General features: G+C 37.0%; 1 protein-coding gene across 1 annotated transcript in view; it reads right to left on the bottom strand.

Moving 5' to 3' along the window:
* LOC106089744 (fat-like cadherin-related tumor suppressor homolog) overlaps nucleotides 1–23,165 on the bottom strand; it is a 737,514-nt gene that overhangs the window by 119,449 nt on the left and 594,900 nt on the right. Inside the window, exons 21-22 of the mRNA XM_059363292.1 lie at nucleotides 19,623–19,808; nucleotides 19,528–19,554 (exon numbers count right to left, since the gene is read on the bottom strand). Coding sequence (XP_059219275.1) covers nucleotides 19,528–19,554; nucleotides 19,623–19,808 — 213 coding nt within the window. The remainder of the gene's footprint in view (nucleotides 1–19,527; nucleotides 19,555–19,622; nucleotides 19,809–23,165) is intronic.

Raw genomic sequence — 23,165 nt, forward strand, 5'->3', positions numbered from 1 at the left:
AGCATTATGTCTATCCTACATTTGCTATATCTGTGTCTATCCTACATTTGTCAACTCTACTCTACTCACCACACCAAAGCTTGTCGAACACGCTAAGCTTTTTTGTTGTTTGTTTGCTGTCTCGAAAAACCATTTGTATTCACCTCTGCTACTTAAACCCCACTAGGGATTGAATCTAATAATAATGAGTTGCTCCAAGTCGAACTGCAAAATTGATAATGAAACCGAATCCATGGTCTCATGTTGGCTTTGTTTATCGTTATATCATTCGAAGTGCGTGGGGTTAGCCGCCCGCACTGTAGACAACTTACTTGAGGATAAAGGACATCGTTGGTGCTGTCCAAAATATAAAATTTATGATGCTGATTTTTTCACATTTTTTAAGAATACAAAGCAAGAATTTGAAATCATAAGTAAAGAACTTAATATGGTTGTTGAAAAGTTTGCGAAATATAAAGAAATGTTCACTAATGCCGCTTGTCTTGAGAGATATCTGCATTCACCTTCCGACTCTTTAAGGAAAAGAAAAAACCCATTGATGTCAATAATATCGTCTCAACTAAATCTACAACTTCAGTTCCTCCTATCAACGTGGTTGAGGCAACTGGAGCCGCCGTAAATATCGCTTCTACAAATATTCAGACCTCATCCCAAATGCTAAGGATACAGTGAACACAATACCTTCTGAATCCAATATATTCTATTCTCCTGCTACGTCACCTGGTGCAATACCATCTACAACTCCCGGAACATCTAACTTTAATGGACAGGTAACAATTCTTGTACCGAAAAATACTATTTTTGCTTCGCGTTTCGCTAGTGAAACATCATCTGATGAAATCATATCGTACGTAAAATGGAAATTGAACAAAAATGCTGATGTTGAAGTTATAAAATTTCAGTTTGGTGGGAAGCGTAGAATGGCCTCATTTAACATATTGGTACCGGAAGACGTTTTTGATTACGTGGTGAATCCAACTTTTTGGCCACCCAGAACCGTTGTCCACGAATTTATTTATAAAGTCAACCCAAGATCTAATTTTGTAGTTTTACCTTCATACACAATTGAAGCTCCAAAAAAACTAATTACTCCACCTGAGGATTTTGTATCTGTACTTTACCACAATGCTAGAGGGCTTAACACCAAATTATCTTCCATGTACACTAATATGATGTTATAATTTTTACTGAAACTTGGCTCAAATGTAATAAACAACTCTGAAATAAATTTTATGTTCAAAATACCAAATTTTTCGATGTGACCGTTAGTCAAAAAAGCTGGAGGAGGAGTTTTGATTGCAATTTCTTTTGAATTTACTTCTGAAATAATTCACTTGCCTAATATTGATAATATTGAATTTTTAGCAGAGAAAATACATATAAAGAATTGCTTTTTATTTGTTACATGCTCCTGCATCCCACCAAATTCTTCCTCTACTATTTATGATGGTAATTTATCTGCTATGATATCTGTTATTAAGTTATTTAAAACCCTCTGATTTCTTGCTTGCATTTGGCGACTTCAAAACAGATTGACAGAAACGTTCTCATACCTGTTTTTGCTAATGTTGTTAGTAGTGATAAAATTGAACCTTTGCTTAATTATGGTATGTTTCAAGTTTCAAGTGTTTCAATTATGGTATATTCAATACTCAGAACAAATTATTTAGATCTCATTATCGTTAATCAGCCCCATGATGTTTGCATACATTCTTGTAATCCTCTAGTGTTACCAGAAGACAAGTTTCACCCAACTATTTATACAAAAATATTTATTCCATCTCTTCATAAACCTAAGAGGCAAGTGGTCAAGATTATGTAAAATTGAATATTCTTTTATCCAATGTCGTTTGGGAGGATGTATGAAAATCTAATAATCGCAATGAGGTGTTTCGTAATTTTTATGATTCACTAATTAAATGTTTTTCTAGTCCTGTTTCCAAAATCTCAAACGGACATTGACTGGACCACCTTGGAATACACAAAACCTTGCCAAACTTAAGAATAGAAAATACAAGTTATTTAAGGAATATAAAATGTCTGGTTCTTCTATGGATTTTTCCATGTATTCAATTTCTAGGTCGGAATATAATACCGAAAATAATATTGCCCACCGTAATTATTTATGCTTCATGAAGCAACAAGTAAAATCAAATCCAAAAAATTTTTATAAATTTGTTAATTCCTAACACTCTTAAACATGGTTCACTAATCGCCGAAGGAAATGAAGAAATTTGTAACATGTTTGCAAACTTTTTTGCCTCGACATATTCTAATAAAATGTTTGATATGTACGAGATTCGTCAATCCTATTGATACCTATTCTAAGAACATGAAACTCTAAAATGGTCTTTTAAACCAGGCCATGATGAGGTACCCGCTAGTGTACTTAAATTTTGCGCTAATCACCTTAAATTTCTTTTAACCGAGATTTTCAATAGATCTACAAAATTAGGCCTTGTACCTGAACTATGAAAGAAATCCTATAATATTCCCCTATTTAAATCTGGAAGTAGGTTCGATGCATCAAATTATAGAGGCATTGCAAAGTTAAGTACTATGCTAAAACTTCTTGAAAAGATTATGACTGATAACATCTCCCATCAAATTTATTCAGATGCGCAACATGGGTTTCGTAAAGCTCGATCAACTGTTACAAATGTTTTACAGTTAGTAACTCTTTTCAATGATGGATTAAGGCAGAGGAAATAGACTGATGCTATATATACCGACTTTCGTAAAGCGTTTGGTAAAGTCAATCATGGTCTACTTTTGTTTAAGCTCGGTAAAAAGCTCGGTTTCCCCTGTATTATCAAATTGGATTAATTCTTACTTATCTGAACGTGTTCAGAATGTACACTTCGTCTATCTTTTTTCTAAGTCAATTATTGTGAAATCCGTTGTTCCATAGGGCAGTCATCTGGGTCCGTTTTTTTTTAATCTGTTTATTAATGATTTACATTGTGTTATTAAAAATTCTTCAATCTTAATGTATGCTGATGACGTCAACATTTTCCAATTGCTCTGTGTTCCTTCTGAGCAGTATTTATTACAACTCGATCTTGATAACTTTTATTTTTGGTGTAATGTAAATTTAATGGAACTTTATATCTCGATATGTAAACTAAAGTCTTTCTGTAGAACGCAACACTTGTCAAAAAGGTATCATCTTAACTGTCGTGAAATGGATATAAAAGAAACTTTTCTAGATCTTGGCATCCTCTTAGATCGTAAATTAAATTTTAGACAACATATTTCTATGATGGTGAATAAATCGTTTAGCTCTCTTTGATTTATGAAAAGATAGAGTAAGGAATTTGAAGATCCTTCAGTTACTAAGAACTTATATATTTCTCTTGTCCGAAGTACACTTGAATATGGATCTGTTATTTGGGATCCGGTTTACACTATTCGCAGAAATAAAATTGAGTTAATACAGACACAATTTCTGCTATTTTACCTTCGTAATCGTGGTTGGAATTATCAAACACTTTATTCCTATACGGTTAGATTAAATTCAATAAAGCTCCCTGCTCTCAGTTGTCGCTGGAAAATGTTGAACATCACTTTCATCTCAAATGTTTTACACGGGAATTTGAAGTACGAATTTTTGTTGAGCCGGCTTAATATTAACGTTCCTTCAAGACCAGCAAGAAACTTTCAACTGCTTAATATTCAATATCATCAAAGCCACTTTGGAAATAATGATCCTTTCCGTTGTATTTGTTTAGATTTTAATAAATATTATCTTATTTTTGATCTTACTGAGGATAGATACTAACTAAAAAGAAAAGTTATACTATACTTAAATCCTAGTTAAATACCAATGTTGTTTGTATCCAAGTACATTTATATAAGTCTGTAAGGATATATGTATCTATAGACTCATGAATAAAAATTATTTAAAAAAAAGCTATGTTAGGTGTTGCAATTTTGAGTGAGCCATATAATAACGAAAAGATGTCAAAGAGATCCTCGTTCACTGTATTTGGTACGCCACACAACTTAAAATTGCATGAGACGTTGATGTTTTCTTTGAGATTTTATTTCATTTTTAGAACACTGATTTAATTTTTTAGGTCTTGCTCTTGAGGTAATGAATGAAATTTGTGCTCTATTAATTGAATCAACTTGGGAGATTTGTTTTGGACGAAAATATGGTTCGACTTTCTTCGAGTAAAAACACTTTGGTACTCATTTTAGCGATTTTTATTGATAACTAGCTGAACGGGGCCCGCTCCGCTGTGCCTTCTTTTATTTTATATGGAACGAAATTATCCTTTAAATATTTATTTTCGTCAATTAAAGAGCTTTTAGTGAAATACCATGCTACGAAAATAGTATATGCATATTGCTTGACTAGGTTAGGTTAGGTTAAAAAGAGGGTGCAGATATTAATCCGCCCCATGCCACTATGGACATACACTTAAGCCAGTAATCGGCTAAAAACTATAAAGTAACCTCTAAAAAGAAAAGTGTAAGTTAGGAATTCCGTGCTACTTACAAAATCCTTAATTGTTTTCAATACCACTCCCCTAAGTTGGTTCATGTTTGATATTGTGTCTCCACCTAAGTACCGGTATCTGTTGTATGCGAAAACCGGGCAATGACAAAGGAAATGCTCCAACGTCTCATCATCTTCCCCGCATGCCCTACAGATGCTATCACTTGCCGCACCGATTTTACATAAGTGAGCTCGTATTTCTATGTGTCCCGTTATGATACCAATAGCAATACTGACCACCTTCTTAAATTCTGACTGCGTCGACCCGAAGGGCTTCGGGTTAACCAAGTTTATTGACGGCAGTCCTCTGGCTTTCACCGCCAAATCGTCTACCCTTTCAATTCCCCATACTCCGTTATGGCCCGACACCCAAACGATGCGGATTTTCCCATCCTCAGAGAAGGCGTTAATCTCCTTCTTACACTGCAAGACTGTTCGTGACCTTACCGTCCTGGTTGTTATTGCCCTTATGGCAATTTTACTGTCCGTAAAGATGTTCACAATCGATGTCCGATGCGTTAGCACCACACCACTTCACGCATTCCGTGATCGCCCGGATCTCCGCCTGCAGGACCGTATTATGGTCAGGCAGTCTAAAACAGATCTCAGTCCCTCGATTGACTAACTGCATTAAAATATATGTGCCTTTATTTGAATCCCATATGACCTTTATTGGACTACGAATTCGCTCGGAGGGTTTAATGTTAGATGGACTCCATTCTTCAAAGACTTTATTTCAGCCCGATATCCAAATGATGTCCGATTTAGGGATGTTTTTGGGGGTGAGGTGGTCCTCCGGATACTTGGCCCTGAAAAAAATATCAGCATCGTGCTTTTCTCTCAAAATCCATTTATTTCAACCCCATAGTGCCATTGGTTTAAGGAGAGTTTATAGGATGAGGCGTCCCCCAAACACTTGGTCCCAAATTGGTTATCAAATTCGTTTCCTAATCTCAAATACTTTCCACTTGGGCCATATATTGGCATGGCCGATAAATTTTTACCCTTAGGGGTTGTTTTAGGAAAGGGGCGGTACCCCAAATACATAGTCTCGCATTCAGATGTCAGATTCGTATTCTACTCCCAAATACCTTTTCTTAAGCCCCATATTCCGATGGTCAGTAAATAATTGCTGTTTGTTAGGTCAGGGCCAGAAAATTGGTCCCGAAAGTGGGTATCAATTTCGTGCTTTACTTTCCAACACCTTTCATTTGATCCTCGCATTAACATGGTCGGTAAATATGCCCGATTTAGGGGTGTTTTGGGGAGTGGGGTGGTCTCCCAAGCACTTGGCTCTGAAAATATATTACCATCGCTCTCTATTCTCATATATCATAATATCATTTATTTGAACCCCATATTGCCATTGGCCTTGAAATTAGATACCAAATTCGTTTTCTAATCTCAAACTCTTTATTGCAAAAGTGAGTTCGTTTTGGGGAATGGGCCCTAAAAACTATCAATATCGAGCTCCACTGTTTTAAAGACCCAAATTGTTGTGGTGAGCAACTACGTCCCATTTGGGGGTTGTTATGTTGGTGGGACGTCTCCTAGACAGTTGGTCCTGAATGCTGATACCAGATTCGTGGTCTACTTCCAAATACCTTTCATTTGAGCCCCATATTTCCATATCCGGCAAACATGACAGGTTTAGGGGTGTTTTGGGCGATGGGGCGGCGACTCACTGACTTGGCATGAAAATAAATATCAGATTCGTGTTCTACTCTAAAATACCTCTTTTTTGAGCCCCATATTGCAATGGTCAGCTAATACTTCCTATTTGGGTGGTGTTATGCGGGTGGGGTTACCACATAGACACTTTTTTCCCAAAATCTCTTTAAACTACTTATTGCAAAAGTCAACAAATGTGTCCTATTTGGGGTATTGGCCCTAAAAACTATAAATGTTTGTTTTACTCTCTTTAAGTGTTGGTGAGCAAATACGTCCTCTTTGGGAGTTGTTATGGTGGTGGGACGTCCCCTAGACAGTTGGCCCCTAATGTTGATATCAGATACGTGGTCTACTCCCAAATACCTTTCATTTGAGCCCCATATTTCCATGGCAGGCAAACATGACCGTCTTGGGAGGATTCGTGTTCTACTCTAAAAACCCTCTTATTTGAGCCTCATATTGCAATAGTAAGCAAATACTTCCTATTAGTGTGGTGTTGTGGGGGTGGGGTGGCCCCATAGACACTTTTTCCGAATACTGATATTAGATTCCTGCTTTACTCCCAAAGACCTTTCATTTGAGCCCCATATTGCTATGGTCGTAAATTTGTCCCCTTTGGGGGATGTTTTTGGTTCTTATTCTGCACTTAAATACCTTTTATTTAAGCCCCATATTGCCATGGTCACTAAATAAGCCCTGTTTGGGCGGTGTTTTGGGGAAAGGGTGGACCCCCAGAAACTTGGTCCCACATTTGAACAACAGATTCGTATTTCACTCGCAAATACCTTTCACTTGAGACCCATATTGTCATGGTCGGGAAATATGTTAGATTTAGGGATGTTTTTTTATCTTAAATACCTTTCATCTGAGTTCCATATTGTCGTGATTGGTATATATATATATATATATTTGATAGGGGTTGGGCGGCCTCCCTACGTGCCATATCCGAAATTTGGATGCTAAGTTTTTGTTTTTAGGTTGCTATAAGAGAGCCACAAAATTTCGCTTAAATCGCACTACCCATCTCCGAGATCTGGCGTTTCTGAAAATAAGGGTAAGGGGGAGGGTCCTCCCATATAATTTTTGGAGTATGGCGGCCTACATTTATTTGTGTCCCCACACATTAATTAAATCACACAGTGTCCTGTAAGGTTATTATGATTAATCGACTGTTTTGAGCTTGGGTCCGCTAGATATATGAACAGAATGAAGATATCAGATTCGTAGTCCACAACCTTATAGGTTTAATTTAAACCCATATTGTCATGATTGGTGTATACAGTCGTTTAGTGGAGGGTGTCTAAATGAGGGTTGTGCGCCACACTACATCTGCCACTTGAGCACATATTTGAATGACGCACTCTACTCAAAAATATCTATCATTGGATCCCCCATTGTTTTAATTGGTTAAATCATCTATTGGAGGCGATTTGTGGAGGTAAAATTCCCATTTGGGGGTGGGCGACCCGCACATACTTAGACATAATTTTTTATGTCATATTCGTAATCTTCTCCCGAATACCTTTCAGTTCAGTCCCTTATTGATATGTACGTCCAATATATTCGTTTGGGGAACTTTTGGGGTTGGAATGGCCCCTGGGTTCCTTGGACCCAACTTTTAATACCATAGTCGTATTCTACTCTCCAATACCTTTCATTTAATACACATATTGTCCCGATCGTTCAACCTTGATTTTGGGTGGTGTTATTGTGGTAACGGGGGAGGGCCCGCCCCTTCCAATATCAACAAATTATATAGCCTATTCCTCCTTACTGGCCATACTCGTAATCTACTTCCGAATATCTTTCATTCGAGTTCCATATTGTAATTATCGTCCAATATGCTAATTTGAAGGGGTTTTGGGGTCGGGGCAGCCCGCTAGGTACTTTGAGCCATAGTTTCAAATTTGTATTCTACTCCCGAATACCTTTCATTTGAGTCCCATATTGCCCCGATTGGTCCACTTTTATTTTTGGGTGGTACTTTTGGGGTAAGGGGGAGGCCCGCCCTCCTTGTGATATGAAAAAATTATAAAGCCTTTTGCTCCTTCCGGACCACACCCCACAATCTCTCAACATTTCAAAGAAACTGGTTTAGCCGTTTTTGAGTCTATACGGAACAAACAAATTTACAAACCCACAAGCAAACACAAGTTCATTTTAGATATAGATAGAAAATAGATATAGATAATGTTTTAAATTATTTTAATTTAAAAATGATGTTATGGCAACGCTATAATAATTAATAAATGCATCTCTATATTTTTGATTACCCTTATCACAGTCAAAAACCGGACGTAATCGATTTTTCATGCAGTTCTACACAGTTATCGTTGAAGTTTAAGCTGCAAATTTGCACAAATTTTTACTGGAAGTCGTTCGCGTACTTTTGTTGACCAGCAGAAGAGAGAGCAAATTTTGCACAAATCTTTACTAGAAGTCGTTCGCGTACTTTTATTGGCCATAATCGATTTTTCATGCAGTTCTACACAGTTATCGTTGAAGTTTAAGCTGCAAATTTGCACAAATTTTTACTGGAAGTCGTTCGCGTACTTTTGTTGACCAGCAGAAGAGAGAGCAAATTTTGCACAAATCTTTACTAGAAGTCGTTCGCGTACTTTTATTGGCCAGCAGAAGAGAGCGCGAGAGAGACGAGAGCGAGCCAGCAGAAATGTGCAACTTTGAACAGATGCTTTGTAAAGGTCAGCTGTTTTATGAAAAGCAGCCGTTATATGAAAATACAAATGCTAACGGCAAAATGTACCAAATAAGCAGAGGTAAATAAAAAATATAAATATTGTTTATTGGTAATTGGTAAATTTGTTTCATTTTTATTTACTTTTGATGAAAATTAATGGCAGCAGCTAGCTTTTAGGTACAGAAAACTCGACAAATGAAGTTGTAATTGTACCTCATGTCGGTTGCGGAATTATTTCGAAAATCTTGAAAAATTAAAACATTGTATCCTTCCAGACAACAAGAAAAGATCAAATAGGACAGGATGAGGACACTTGTAATTTAATCGATTCCAGGCAGAAGCAGATTCTTCAGCATCAGGGTAGAGATTCTGTCTGGAACCAGCGCTTCGATCGACTTGGCGCCACGGATTACAAAGACTCCATCGCGTCAATGCGGTGCAGACAACCGGCTACCATGGGATTGCACGGTAATTTGTGATGGCTGTCCAGCGGCACGGAGATCACGGATACACAAATGTCTCCCCTTCTAGCCTTTCACTCTCGGGTCAAATTGACGTTTATCTAAGGAAAATACCTCAAAATATCGCCAGCATTTTTTAATTAAAAAGATTGTTTTGCAAGCAAGCAATAAAAAACCCAACCAAAACAAATATCAGCTGTTTCTCTGCAAATATTCACTGGAAGCCGATCGCGTACTTTTGCTTGCAAATTTTTTAAAGAGAGTAAAATGACACTAACTCTTCTGCAAATTTTTGCTGGAAAAGTACGCGAACAGACCTTTAGTTTTATCATCTTCACTAGGTTTGATAGACAAGGCCGGCTGTTTAGTTTTTTTGATCAAAGCTCTTTCCAGTGATTTCATTTTGGTAAAAAATTCTGTCAATTAACACTCACAAAGTGTTTGTATGTTATTATTCACTAATTAAGAAGAGCTTAAAATGAAAAAATGATTTACTAGAGCAAGTAGTTTGCCTCTTAATACTGTTTATTTTGATAGCTGGTCTCTCTGCGAAAAAAACGCGGGCCTATCAAAAATCTTAGGTTTTGGTACCAAGAAGTGCGAAATGGCTTATCTTTGTCCACAGCGAACGGGGATAACTAGAATTAACCAATTTGACAAACATTATCGCGGTCTTGACGTATAAAGTTGTACATCTTTATGGATTGAGCTAGAGCTCCGAAATTTTGGATAAAGCTACACCTTGATAGTAAATATCGAGCGACTACACGTTCGCACATTTAGGTACTTAAACGTTCCCTATGCTACTTTTTTTACAAATTAAGATAAAGCTCTTAGGGATCGTATCTGTATCCTAACAGGTACATCTTAACTGTTTATAGTGGGCGTCTCCAAGATTATTTTTGAAATTTGTTCATTTAAGTGCTAAAACGTAGAAAATGGTATTTTTATGGATTGAGCTAAGCTCTTAAAACTGGCGTGCAGTTACACCTTGACAATGTATTTAGTCGACTACAAGAGATTTTTGATAGTTATAGATTAAGGTTTGCAAAATTTAGGTATAGTTACACTATTAAGTTTTCATCACATGACGCTTATTTACAGTCCACTATTGTGCCATCTCAAATACCAAACAAAGGGATAGCGAAGCGAGATATTCGTACGTTTAGATACTAAAAAGTAACAAAAATACGAAATTATGAATGTTTGCCCAGCGCGAACGGATAGGGATCGAATAAAAAAGCGCCTCGAAAAACTAAGATTTGGTGACAAAAATTTCCCAAAATCGTTCCGGAAGTGAGAAAAATAGCACGTTTACATCCGCAATTAGTGCTTTTTTTTGTTAATTGAGCTAGAGATTTGAATTTGAATAAGTTTTTTGACCTTTGGACACTAAAACGTACCAAATATGTACGAAATAGGTAAACTTTGAACAGGGAGAGCTAGAACTTTGGCTTGTTGCGAAATTAACAGGAGTAAATAGATAAAAATATGAAAAATAGAAATGGTATCGGGAGAAACGTACGTTTAGTACCATTTTGTACTCTACGGATCGAAGTAGGGCTCTGAAATTTTATTTGATATTTTTGATATTCGTCAATTTTGGTACTAAAAGGCAGAAAATGGTACCATCTTTACGGATTGAGCTACAGCTCTGAAATTTAGAATACAGGTACATCCTGGTGGCATGTACCAGGCAACATTTTTTTGGTATGCGTACATGTAGGTACTTAAACGTATAAAATGGTACTTTCTTTATAGGCTGAGGTACAGCTATGAAATTTGGGATACAGGTACAACTTGGCAGTTTCTACCGGGCGACAAAAAGCTTTTTTTGGATATTCGTACATTTTGGTTTTAAATCGTACAGAATGGTACAATCTTGACGAATTGAACTAAAGCACTCAAGACTAAGCTACAGCGCTGAAATTTAGGATACAGGTACATCTTGGTATATACCGGGTGACTAGAAGATTTTTTTGAAGTTTGTACATTTCGGGTACTAAAACGTATAAAATGGTACTTTCTTTACAGACCAAGCTACAGCTTTGAAATTTGGGATACAGGTACAACTTGGCAATATCTATCGGGCGATTAAAAGTTTTTTTTTGATATTCGTACAATTTGGTACTAAACCGTACAAAATGGGACTTTCTTTACAGACTGAGCTTCAGCTCTGAAATTTGGGATACGGATACATCTTGGCAGTATATACTGGGTGACTAAAAGATTTGTACATTTAGATGCTAACACGTACAAAATGGTCATTTCTTTGTGGATTGAGTTACAGCTTTGACATTTGGAATACAGGTACAACTTGGCAGTATGCACCGGGCGACTGGATTTTTAATTTGTATATTTTGGTACTAAAACGTACAAAATGATACTCTCTTTACAGACTGGCCAGGAGGTCTAAAATTAGGGCTATAGCTACACCTTCACAATATATATTGTGCGACTCGGAAATTTTTTTAAATTCGTCAATTATGGTACCAAAACGTACAAAATGCAACCTCCTTTTATGAATTTAGTTTGGCCTATGAAATTTGGAGCACAGTTACTCCTTGACAGTATATATTGGGCGATTAGAAGATTTTTTTTAATTTCGTTCATTTGGGTACTAAAACGTACAAAATGCTACTTTCTTTCCAGACTGAGATACAGCTCTAAAATTTGGGATATATGTGCATCTTTTTTTTTTTAATTAATATATTTAGGCATTAAAACTTAAAAATTTTTACTTTCTTTACGGATTAGACTAAAGCTCTGCGATACAGTTATGCCTTGATATTGGGTGTGTCATCGTGGGCAGCGAAGCGACCGGGCATGTGCTAGTCTATATATATAAGCGAGTTGCGAAACTGACTGATTGTCTGATCATCGCCCAGCTCAAATGGGTCGTTTAGGTAGCAAAAAGTATGAAATGGTATATATTTGCTCAGCGCGAACGGAAAGGGTTAAAATTATGTTCTTAGGTTAAAATTAAAAAGTGTCACGAAAAAATAAGGTTTAATTAAAAAAAATTTGGAAAATCGTACCGGAAGTGGCAGAAATAAAGGGTGATTTTTTTGAGGTTAGGATTTTCATGCATTAGTATTTGACAGATCACGTGGGATTTCAGACATGGTGTCAAAGAGAAAGATGCTCAGTATGCTTTGACATTTCATCATGAATAGACTTACTAACGAGCAACGCTTGCAAATCATTGAATTTTATTACCAAAATCAGTGTTCGGTTCGAAATGTGTTCATTCACCGTAACGTTGCGTCCAACAGCATCTTTGAAAAAATACGGTCCAATGATTCCACCAGCGTACAAACCACACCAAACAGTGCATTTTTCGGGATGCATGGGCAGTTCTTGAACGGCTTCTGGTTGCTCTTCACTCCAAATGCGGCAATTTTGCTTATTTACGTAGCCATTCAACCAGAAATGAGCCTCATCGCTGAACGGTGAATGAACACATTTCGAACCGAACACTGATTTTGGTAATAAAATTCAATGATTTGCAAGCGTTGCTCGTTAGTAAGTCTATTCATGATGAAATGTCAAAGCATACTGAGCATCTTTCTCTTTGACACCATGTCTGAAATCCCACGTGATCTGTCAAATACTAATGCATGAAAATCCTAAACTCAAAAAAATCACCCTTTAGTACATTTAGTACCCCCATTGGTAGTATTCGGTTCTTTCTTTGCAAATTGAACTAGAGCTCTGAATTTTGGATATAAGGTATACTATGGCAACCCAAAATGGATGATTAATAGAGTTTTTTTTTGGAAATTTGTTTCGTACATTTTGGTACCTTTTGGTACCTTCTTTACAGATGGAGATAGAGGTCTACAATTTGACATGCAGATACCACAAGGAAAAATATAATGAGTGACTATGACCTTTTTACAATTCGTACATTTTGGTACCAATGGCATATAGGTAAAACTTAGAAATAGATGGCGACTAAATGACTAATTTCTGTCCAGATTGAGCTTGAGGTCTGAAATTTGGCATGTAGGTACAACTATGAAATATATCATGGATGACTAAATTTTCTTCTAATAATTGGTACATCTTAGTACCATTTGGTACTTTCTGTTCAGATGGAGATAGAGATCTGAATTTTGCAATGTAAGTACAACTGAGAAATATGTGATGGTTGGCTAAATGATCTATTAAACATTCATACATTTTGGTACCATTTGTCACTTTCTTCATAAACGGAGCTAGAGGTCTGAAATTTGGCATGTAGGTACAACTAAGAAATATATGATTTGGGACTAACTGATCCATTAATAAAAATGCATACATTTTTGTACCAAAATTGGTATCATTTGGTACTTTGTTTACAGATGGAGCTAGAAGTCTGAGATTTGGCATGCAGGTAAAATAAGGTAAAATGTGATGGGTAACTAAATAACCTATTCACAACTCGTATATTCGGGTACCACTTAATATTTTCTTTATAGATGGAGCTAGAGGTCTGAAATTTGGCATGTAGGTACAAGAAGCGAATTTCGTACATGTTAGTACCAAACAGTGCACAATGGTACGAAATAGCTTATCTTCGTCAACAGCGAACGGAGACTGCTTAGCTTAAGCAAATTGACAAACATTATAGCGGTCTTGACAAAAATACGACATGTGGAAGAAAACGTACTAATTGGGTACAAGAAGATATTTTTCATTCCTATATTTAGGTACTCAAACGTACAAAAGGTACTTACTTAACCTTGACTATAAATGCTGGGTGAACAGAAAATTATTCAAAATCGTATATTTAGGTACTACAACGAAAAAAATGGTGCATTCTTTTCGAACTGTGCTTATGCACTAAAAATTAGAATACGGTTACACCTTGACAGTAAATAATGATCGGTTAGAAGATTTGTTTTTATACCCTCCACTATAGGATGGGGGGTATACTAATTTCGTCATTCTGTTTGTAACTACTCGAAATATTCGTCTGAGACCCCATAAAGTATATATATTCTTGATCGTCGCGACATTTTATGTCGATCTAGCCATGTCCGTCCGTCCGTCTGTCTGTCTAAAGCACGCTATCTTCCGAAAGAGTAAAGCTAGCCGCTTCAAATTTTGCACAAATACTTCTTATTAGTGTAGGTCGGTTGGTATTGTAAATGGGCCATATCGGTCCATGTTTTGATATAGCTGCCATATAAACCGATCTTGGGTCTTGACTTCTTGAGCCTCTAGAGTGCGCCATTCTTATCCGATTGGAATGAAATTTTGCACGAGGTGTTTTGTTATGATATCCAACAACTGTGCCACGTATGGTTCAAGTCGGTCCATAACCTGATATAGCTGCCATATAAACTGATCTTGGGTTTTGACTTCTTCAGCCTTCAGAGAGCGCAATTCTTATCCGATTTGAATGAATTTTTGCACGAAGTATTTTGTTATGATATCCAATTACTGTGTATGGTTCAAATCGGTTCATAACCTGATATAGCTGTCATATAAATAGATCTGGGGACTTGACTTATTGAGCTTCTAGAGGGCGCAATTCCTATCCGATTTAGCTGAAATTTTGCATGACGTATTTTATTTTTACTTCCAACAACTGTGTCAAATAAGGTTCAAATCGGGTCATAACCTGATATAGGTGTTATATAAACCGATATGGGATTTTGACTTCTTGAGCCTCTAGAAGTCGCAATTATTATCCGTTTTGCCTGAAATTTTGTACGACGGATTCTCCCATGACCATCAACATACGTGTTTATTATGGTCTGAATGGTTCAAATCGATTCATAACCTGATATTGCTGTCATATAAACAGACCTGGGGACTTGACTTATTGAGCTTCTAGAGGGCGCAATTCCTATCCGATTTAGCAGAAATTTTGCATGACGTATTTTATTCTTACTTTCAACAACTGTGTTAAATAAGGTTCAAATCGGGTCATAACCTGATATAGGTGCTATATAAACCGAAATGGGATTTTGACTTCTTGAACCTCTAGAGGTTGTAATTATTATCCGTTTTGCCTGAAATTTTGTACGACGGATTCCCTCATGACTATCAACATACGTGTTTATTATGGTCTGAATCGGTCTATAGACCGATACAGCTCCCATATAAATCGATCTCTCTATTTTACTTCCCCGAAAGGACACAATTCTTATTCGAATTGGCTGACATTTTACACAGGTCTCCAACATATAATTTAATTGTGGTCCAAACCGGACCATATCTTGATTTCGCTCAAATAGCTGAGCAAATCTTTTCTTATATCCTTTTTTGCCTAAGAAAAGATGCTGTGAAAAAAACTCGACAAATGCGATCCATGGTGGAGGGTATATAAGATTCGGCCTGGCACGCTTTTACTTGTTAATTCCTGCATTTAGGTACTAAAACATACAGATTGGTACTTTCTTTACGAATTGAATTCGATCCGTTTTTTAAACGAATCATAACTGGAGATGAAAAATGGATTGTTTACAACAACGTTAGTCGAAAACGATCATGGTCCAACCATGGTGAACCAGCTCAAACCACTTCAAAGGCTGATATCCACCAAAAGAAGGTTATGCTGTCTGTTTGATGGGATTGGAAGGGTGTGGTATATTTTGAGCTGCTTCCAAGGAACCAAACGATTAATTCGGATGTTTACTGTCAACAATTGGACAAATTGAATACAGCCATCAAGGAGAAGCGATCAGAATTGGTCAATCGTAAAGGTGTCATATTCCACCAGGACAACGCTAGACCGCACACATCTTTGGTCACTCGCCAAAAACTGAGTGACTTTTGATGCATCCACCATATAGCCCTGACCTTGCACCATCAGACTACCATTTATTTCGATCTTTGCAGAACTCCTTAAATGGTAAAACTTACGGCAATGATGAGGCTATAAAATCGCACTTGGTTCAGTTTTTTGCAGATAAAGACCAGAAGTTCTATGAGCGTGGAATACTAAATTTGCCAGGAAGGTGGCAAAAGGTTATCGAACAAAATGGCAATTATATATTTGATTAAAGTTCATTCTAAGTTTTATTAAAAATGCATTTAATTTTTTTTTAAAAAATCCGCAATTACTTTTTGGGCAACCCAATATAAAGGAAGTACCAAATGGTACCAATTGCGGTACTAAACGTACGTTCTCTCCCGTTACCAGTACTATTTTTCTATATTTTGTTTCACCCTCATTATTTTGCAACTTTGTCTTTCAAGTCTAATTTCAAAATTCAAGCTTTATCCATCCGCCCTGTACAAAGTTCACCCATTTCCTACCTTGTTGGTACTTTTTTTAGTACCAACAAGGTTTAGTAATTAGTAGTTTAGTAATGTAAAAGATCAAAAAACTTAAAACAATTAAGATTGACAATGTGTACATAAGTGTAAGTATCACTTTCGTCACTAAACCTGCTATTTTTCCCACTTCCGTTACGGTTTTCCAAAATTTTTTTCTTCTACACTTATTTTTTCGAGTCGCTCTTTAATTTGAGTCCATGAACATTCTCCTGGTCCTATCGCCCTTGGCAATTAGTACACATTTTCGAACTATTTAGTGCCTTGTTGTACGTATATCGGCTAACCCGGCCTTATCTCGCACCTACGACTCAAGACCGACATTTGTGCAAAGTTTCATAATTCTAGCTTAAGCCGTTTGGACTGAGCAGTGATCAGTCAGTCAGTCAGGCAATCACGCGACTCTTTTATATATAGAGTCTAGCATCCGTTTCGCTTGCACCGTTCCAAAAACCTAGGTATTCACTAAGTTTATAATATTATGAAGTTTTGTAATAATTGCGCGTAACATTTCAGAAATCTGTCCTCTTTTGTAAATGAAGTACCAAATATTACCAAGAATAACAATACGTGGGAAAAATCATAAGTCGCCCAAAATATATTGTCAAGGTATAAATGAATCCCAACTTTGAGCGCTTAAGCTCAATTCGTAAAGAAAGTACCAATCTGTATGTTTTAGTACCGGTCTATAGACCGATACAGCTCCCATATAAATTGATCTCTCTATTTTACTTCCCCGAAAGGACGCAATTCTTATTCGAATTGGCTGACATTTTACACAGGTCTCCAACATATAATTTAATTGTGGTCCAAACCGGACCATATCTTGATTTCGCTCAAATAGCTGAGCAAATCTTTTCTTATATCCTTTTTTGCCTAAGAAAAGATGCTGTGAAAAAAACTCGACAAATGCGATCCATGGTGGAGGGTATATAAGATTCGGCCCGGCACGCTTTTACTTGTTAATTCCTGCATTTAGGTTAGGTTGCAAACAAATGTTAACAAAATTTCGCGCACTTTGTTTCTAAAGCAAGCTAAAAGTAACAGCTGATAACTGACAGAAGAAAGAATGCAATTACAGAGTCACAAGCCGTTGAAAAAATTTGTCAACGCCGACTATATTACTACTATATTACCGACAATTACTATTTGGGCAACCCAATATATGGAGCCAGAGGTCTGAAATTTAGCATGCAGGTATAACTAGGAAAAATATGATAGAATATATTTTTTATTCGTACATTTAGGCACTCAAACTATAAATTTTAGGTGACCAGAAGATTATTCAAAATGGTACATTTGGTACTAAACCGTACAAAATGGAACTTTCTTTACAGACTGAACTACAGCTCTGAAATTTAGGATATGGGTACATCTTGGCTGTATATACCGGGTGACTAAAAGATTTTTTTTTTAAAGTTTGTACATTTAGTTACTAACACGTACAAAATGTTAATTTCTTTACGGATTGATGTACAGCTCTGAAATTTGAAATATAGGTACATCTTGGCAATAAGTACCGGGCGACTGGATTATGCTCATAGTGGCATGGGGCGGATTAATATCCACACCCTTTTTTCAACCTAACTTTCACCTTGACAGTATATATCGGGCGACTTTTTGAAATTCGTACATTTGGGCACTTGAACTTACAAAGTGTTACTTTCGGACTCGGCTAAAGGTCTTAAAGTTGCTATTCAGTTTCACCTTGACATTGGGTATATCATCGGGGGCAGGGAAGCGACCGGACGTATGCTAGTCTATTTCATAAAAAGAGTTGCGTGATAAACTGACTGATCAAGTCTCAGTCCAAACGGGTAAAGTAAGAATCATGAAACTTGTCACGAATGTGGGTCTTGGCTAATATTCGTACGTTTAGGTACTAAAAAGTACGAAATGGTGAATTTTTTCCCAGCGCGAACGGGAAGGGCTAGGGAAAGCGTCGCAAAAAAAAAAGATTTGGTGAAAAAGTTTGTCCAAAATATTATCGAAAGTCGGAGAAATAGTGCCGCAATTGATACTATGGGTGCCGCAATTGATACTACTTGGTACTTTCTTTACTGATTTAGCTAGATTCTGAAAATTTGGTAAACAGAATGGGCAACTAGGAAGTTCTTGCGTACATTCAGGTACTAAAACGTGCAAAATGGTACTTTCTTTGCGGATTGGAAAATTGGGATACAGTTATACCTAACTATTTCAAACAACCTCTAGTCGCCCGATATGTACTGTCACATCGGGCGACTAGAGGTTGTTTGAAATTCGCACATTTGGGTACTAAAAATTACAAAATGCTACTTTCTTTACGGATTGGGCTAAGGGTCTTGTTAGCTTGTTACCTATAGACTCAAAGACGGCTGAACTGATTTTATGAAATTTTCACAGATGGCCCCCCTATGGATATAGGTTACTCCATTTTATTTGGTTTGCACACTTATGGTAACCCAAAACAATTATGATAACCCGCCCACCCCAAAAACCGCCCCTAGGCAAAAATGTAGGCCGATTGGGACAATATGAGTATCAAAGGAAAGGTATTTAAGAGCAGAGCAGAGTAGAGTATAACAATTTGACACCAAGTGCCGGCGGGTCCGCCCACCTTCAAAAAAGCTCAAAAAATTACATGTTACCCATTGGGGCAATATTGGTATCAAATAAAAGGTAAACGGAAGAAGAATACAAATATTATATAGAACTTTGGGGTCAAGTCCCCGGGCGGTAGCCCCAATATAGGCATTAACAACATATGTATATTAGCTCTGGGAATAGGTGGTTTTAAAGTGGTCGTCCATGCTGATGACCTGGCTATCAAGGAATTGGAATTATTTGTGTACCCTTAACCCCATTAAAACAATTTACAAATCGCGTTTGCAAAAATGGGTTTTGAAGTCAATAGAATATGTATATTACTCCATACTTACATTTCGATAGACATCTGAAAGGCACTGCTGGGATTGAGAATTATAAAGAAAAATAAGGGATAGGAGATAGCAAATAATATTGTTTTGATACCCACCTGAATTTGATGCATAGTCTTCATTCTCACTATAGTAAGCAGGGCTCAGTCTTGATAATGAGATACTACCTGTCGGTAGATTTAACTTTTGTGTACTGATCAAAAGATTTGAATTGACAGACTCTGAAATCACGTTTTTGTCCAATATCGGAATATTCCTGTCCGGGCCCATTTTATATCTTACAGCTGAAAAAAATTAATTTAAATAAAATTTAAAGCGTTGTGGTTTGACGAATGATCATCCATTGCACCTAATCCCGAGTGCGTATTTGGAAGGCGAAGGTTAAAGTGAGTAAATGCGACATCACATATTTTCCTTGCCATTAATGTATCGTTTAAATCTGTCGGATTATTGGAATAAAAGGCGATTCTTGTTTGAACATTTAAGTGAAGGGAACGTATTTTTTTATTCGCTCTGCAAGATTTTTCTGTATCTAGTAATATTGGGTTGCCCAAAAATTGCCAAATTTTTTAAAAGAAAGTAAATGCATTTTTAATAAAACTTAGAATGAACTTCAATCATATATACTTTTTTACGCTTTTTTTCTAAAGAAAGCTAAAAGTAACAGCTGATAACTGACAGAAGAAAGAATGCAATTACAGAGTCACAAGCTGTGAAAAAATTTGTCAACGCCGACTGTATGAAAAATCCGCAATTACTTTTTGGGCAACCCAATAGGTAGTTATTTTCGCAGAAATTTTTAAGCCTCTCAACGATAGCTACGATAGTGTTATCCATTAGGCGGTTAATGATTTGCGTCTATTTCCAGTGGAGCGGCAGATCTAGGGCCCCGCAGTAGTCTTAGCGTGAAATCTAAAGACCCAACGGCTGCTCTGGTGATATCAGGCCGTAGAATGTTGTCTGCTACTGAGATCTCGACTGGTGGAGCGGTTGCCCCAGGCTACTCCAGCCGACAGATGACTGGTTAGCAGGGGCTTTTGACTAAGACATCCGGTTCGAGACTTTAGGACAAGGCCGAACCTATTTAATCTTCGAGTGCCTATAATTTGCCTAGGCCATCGGCCTTATCTGGCAAATCAATACGCTCTTTAAGAGGTTGGCATATTAAGAGGCGCATAGCTCTCAGGTTTATTGAGAGGCTTGGTGCGAATGATCCTAAGACTATCACCGATAAAGAGAGAGTATCTTTCTCTCTCTCCCTCTCCTAAATTGGCCTCGGAGATTTGCTGAACGGCCTACACCAAAAGCTACGTGGCTAGATTCGGAAACGGCCAAAAGGCTGCGGTCACTTAAGGGGCATTCCATGTCCAAAAGATCTAAGGCGAATTATAGCAATATGGGTCAGCGGACCTATGCTTACGTCGCTAAGGACAGTTTGATGATGGCAGTTGTCCATAATGGAAAAGAACAGGACTGCATACCTAGGAACACTTGACAGTCATCTGTGTCCTCCGATGCCCTTGTGAAATTACCTGGTCCTCCTCCAGTCTGCGACGATGCGGGTTGGTATCCGGGCAGATACAAACTAATTGCCTTCGGGAATCAACGCTCAATTGAGATGGATCGTTGCGCCCTAAAGCAGATTGGCGAGATCTGGCCAGACAAAGCACTGCATTAAGTCAATTAGGAAGATATTACTTCTCGATCAATGGCACACGAATTCCCCTAAATCCTGAATGCATACTTCGGAGACTAAGGAACTGCAATCCTAACCTTTCATCCACCGACTGGAAGATTGGTAGATTGGATGAGTCTGATGGCGACCGGAGACATGCAGTATTCATATTCATAGACCTCAACAAGTCTGCTAGAGTTGTGTCCTACGGATTCAACACGCTGAAGCTGAAAGTCTATAGAAGCGATGTGGTTGGGGAATCTGGAGATGACTCAGCAGTTGTTGCTGAATACTTGTCTGAGGAACTATCGAGCACATCTCCAAAGTCTGAAGGATTGCAGGAGACTGAAAGTCCCCCTGCTACGATCGGAACAGCAGAGGAAGGCGTCGACAGGACCCGACAAGCCCCGTGTGGGTGAGTCATCCGGTTGGATTGGGCTCAAGATTTTTTAGTGTGGGCTGAATAATTAATCCCAATTCATAAAAAAAGTACCATTTTGAAAGTTTTAGTACTAAATGTACGATTTTGAAAAAAAAACCTTCTGGTCGCCCAAAATTTATTGTCAAGGTATAGCTGTATACCAATTTTGAGAGCTTAATATCACGCTGTAAAGAAAGTCCCATTTTGTAGGTTTTAGTACCTAAATGCACGAATTTCAAACAAAGCTTCTAAAGCCCAATATTTACTGTCAAGGTGTACCCGTATCCTAATTTTGAGTGCTTTAGCTCAGTTCGTAAAGAATGTATCATTTTGTACGTTTTAGTACCTAAATGTACGATCTTGCACAAAAACTTCTGGTCGTCCAATTATACTGTCAAGACGTTGTTGTACCCAATTTTGACGGTTTTAGCTCACATAGTAAAGAAAGTACCATTTTGTGCGGTTAAATACATAAAAGTACGAATAAAAAATATCTTCTTATCTCCCAATATATACTTTCAAGGAACTAATTGCACCACAATTAGTACTTACGTTTTCTTCCGAAATGTTGCATTTTTTTTAAATCTGTGATAATGTTTGCCTACTTGCTTTATCCTAGCTGTGCCCGTTCACTGTATGCGAAGAAAAGCTATTTCGTACTATTATGCACTTTTTGGTACCAAAATTTACGAACTTCAAACAAATCATTTAGTCACCTATCATATATTTCTTAGTTGTACCTACACAGAAAAAAATATCACAAAATTGTTTCAATTTAAAATTTAATTGAAAATAAAAATGTTCTTAATTAAAAACTTAATTGAGACCGAATCTTTTTTTCAATTACGATCGTGATTGATATTAAGTAATTTTCAATTAAAACATTAATTGATTCAATTATCTTTTAAATGAATCTGAACTTTTTATACCCACCGCTATAGGATTGGGGCATTCCGTTTGAAACACCTCAAAATATTCGTCTAAGACCCAATAAAGTAGTAGTAGTAGTAGTAGTAGTAGTGTAATCTTTATTGTTAATTTCTTTCGTTTTCAATTTACATATTACATTATTCGGGTTATTAAATTCTCGAAAAAAAAAACAATCAAAGATTTTACGACTATGACAAAATGTCGTCAGTCGGGAGTTCAAAATTAATAAGTTAATTATTATTATTATTATAATAATTTTACTTAAGCAAATTCAGATAATATTAATTTTTTATAGTTTAGTGCTGAGATCAAGAAGCGTGCCAAGTTCTTCCAATCTGTTTCCTGTCTTCCATCCAAGATGTTGATAACTTCGTTGTCAGCTAGCAATGGTTTATTGAAGAAACATACCCTGTATGCTCTGAGAATTGGGCATTTGCCTAGGAAATGTTGTAGTGTTTCTTTATCTTGTAAATTACATAACGTACAAGTTTCCCCTCTTGAACGATCAAAACTGTTGCCATTTAGCACTATTAAATCAGAACGAGCTTTAAAAATCCATGTTATCTCGTTTTGAGTATATGCATCCTTCACATAGAGTTGCCCTCTAGTATGGTC

Source organism: Stomoxys calcitrans, chromosome 1 (genome assembly GCF_963082655.1).
Source record: "Stomoxys calcitrans chromosome 1, idStoCalc2.1, whole genome shotgun sequence".
Taxonomy (NCBI): domain Eukaryota; kingdom Metazoa; phylum Arthropoda; class Insecta; order Diptera; family Muscidae; genus Stomoxys; species Stomoxys calcitrans.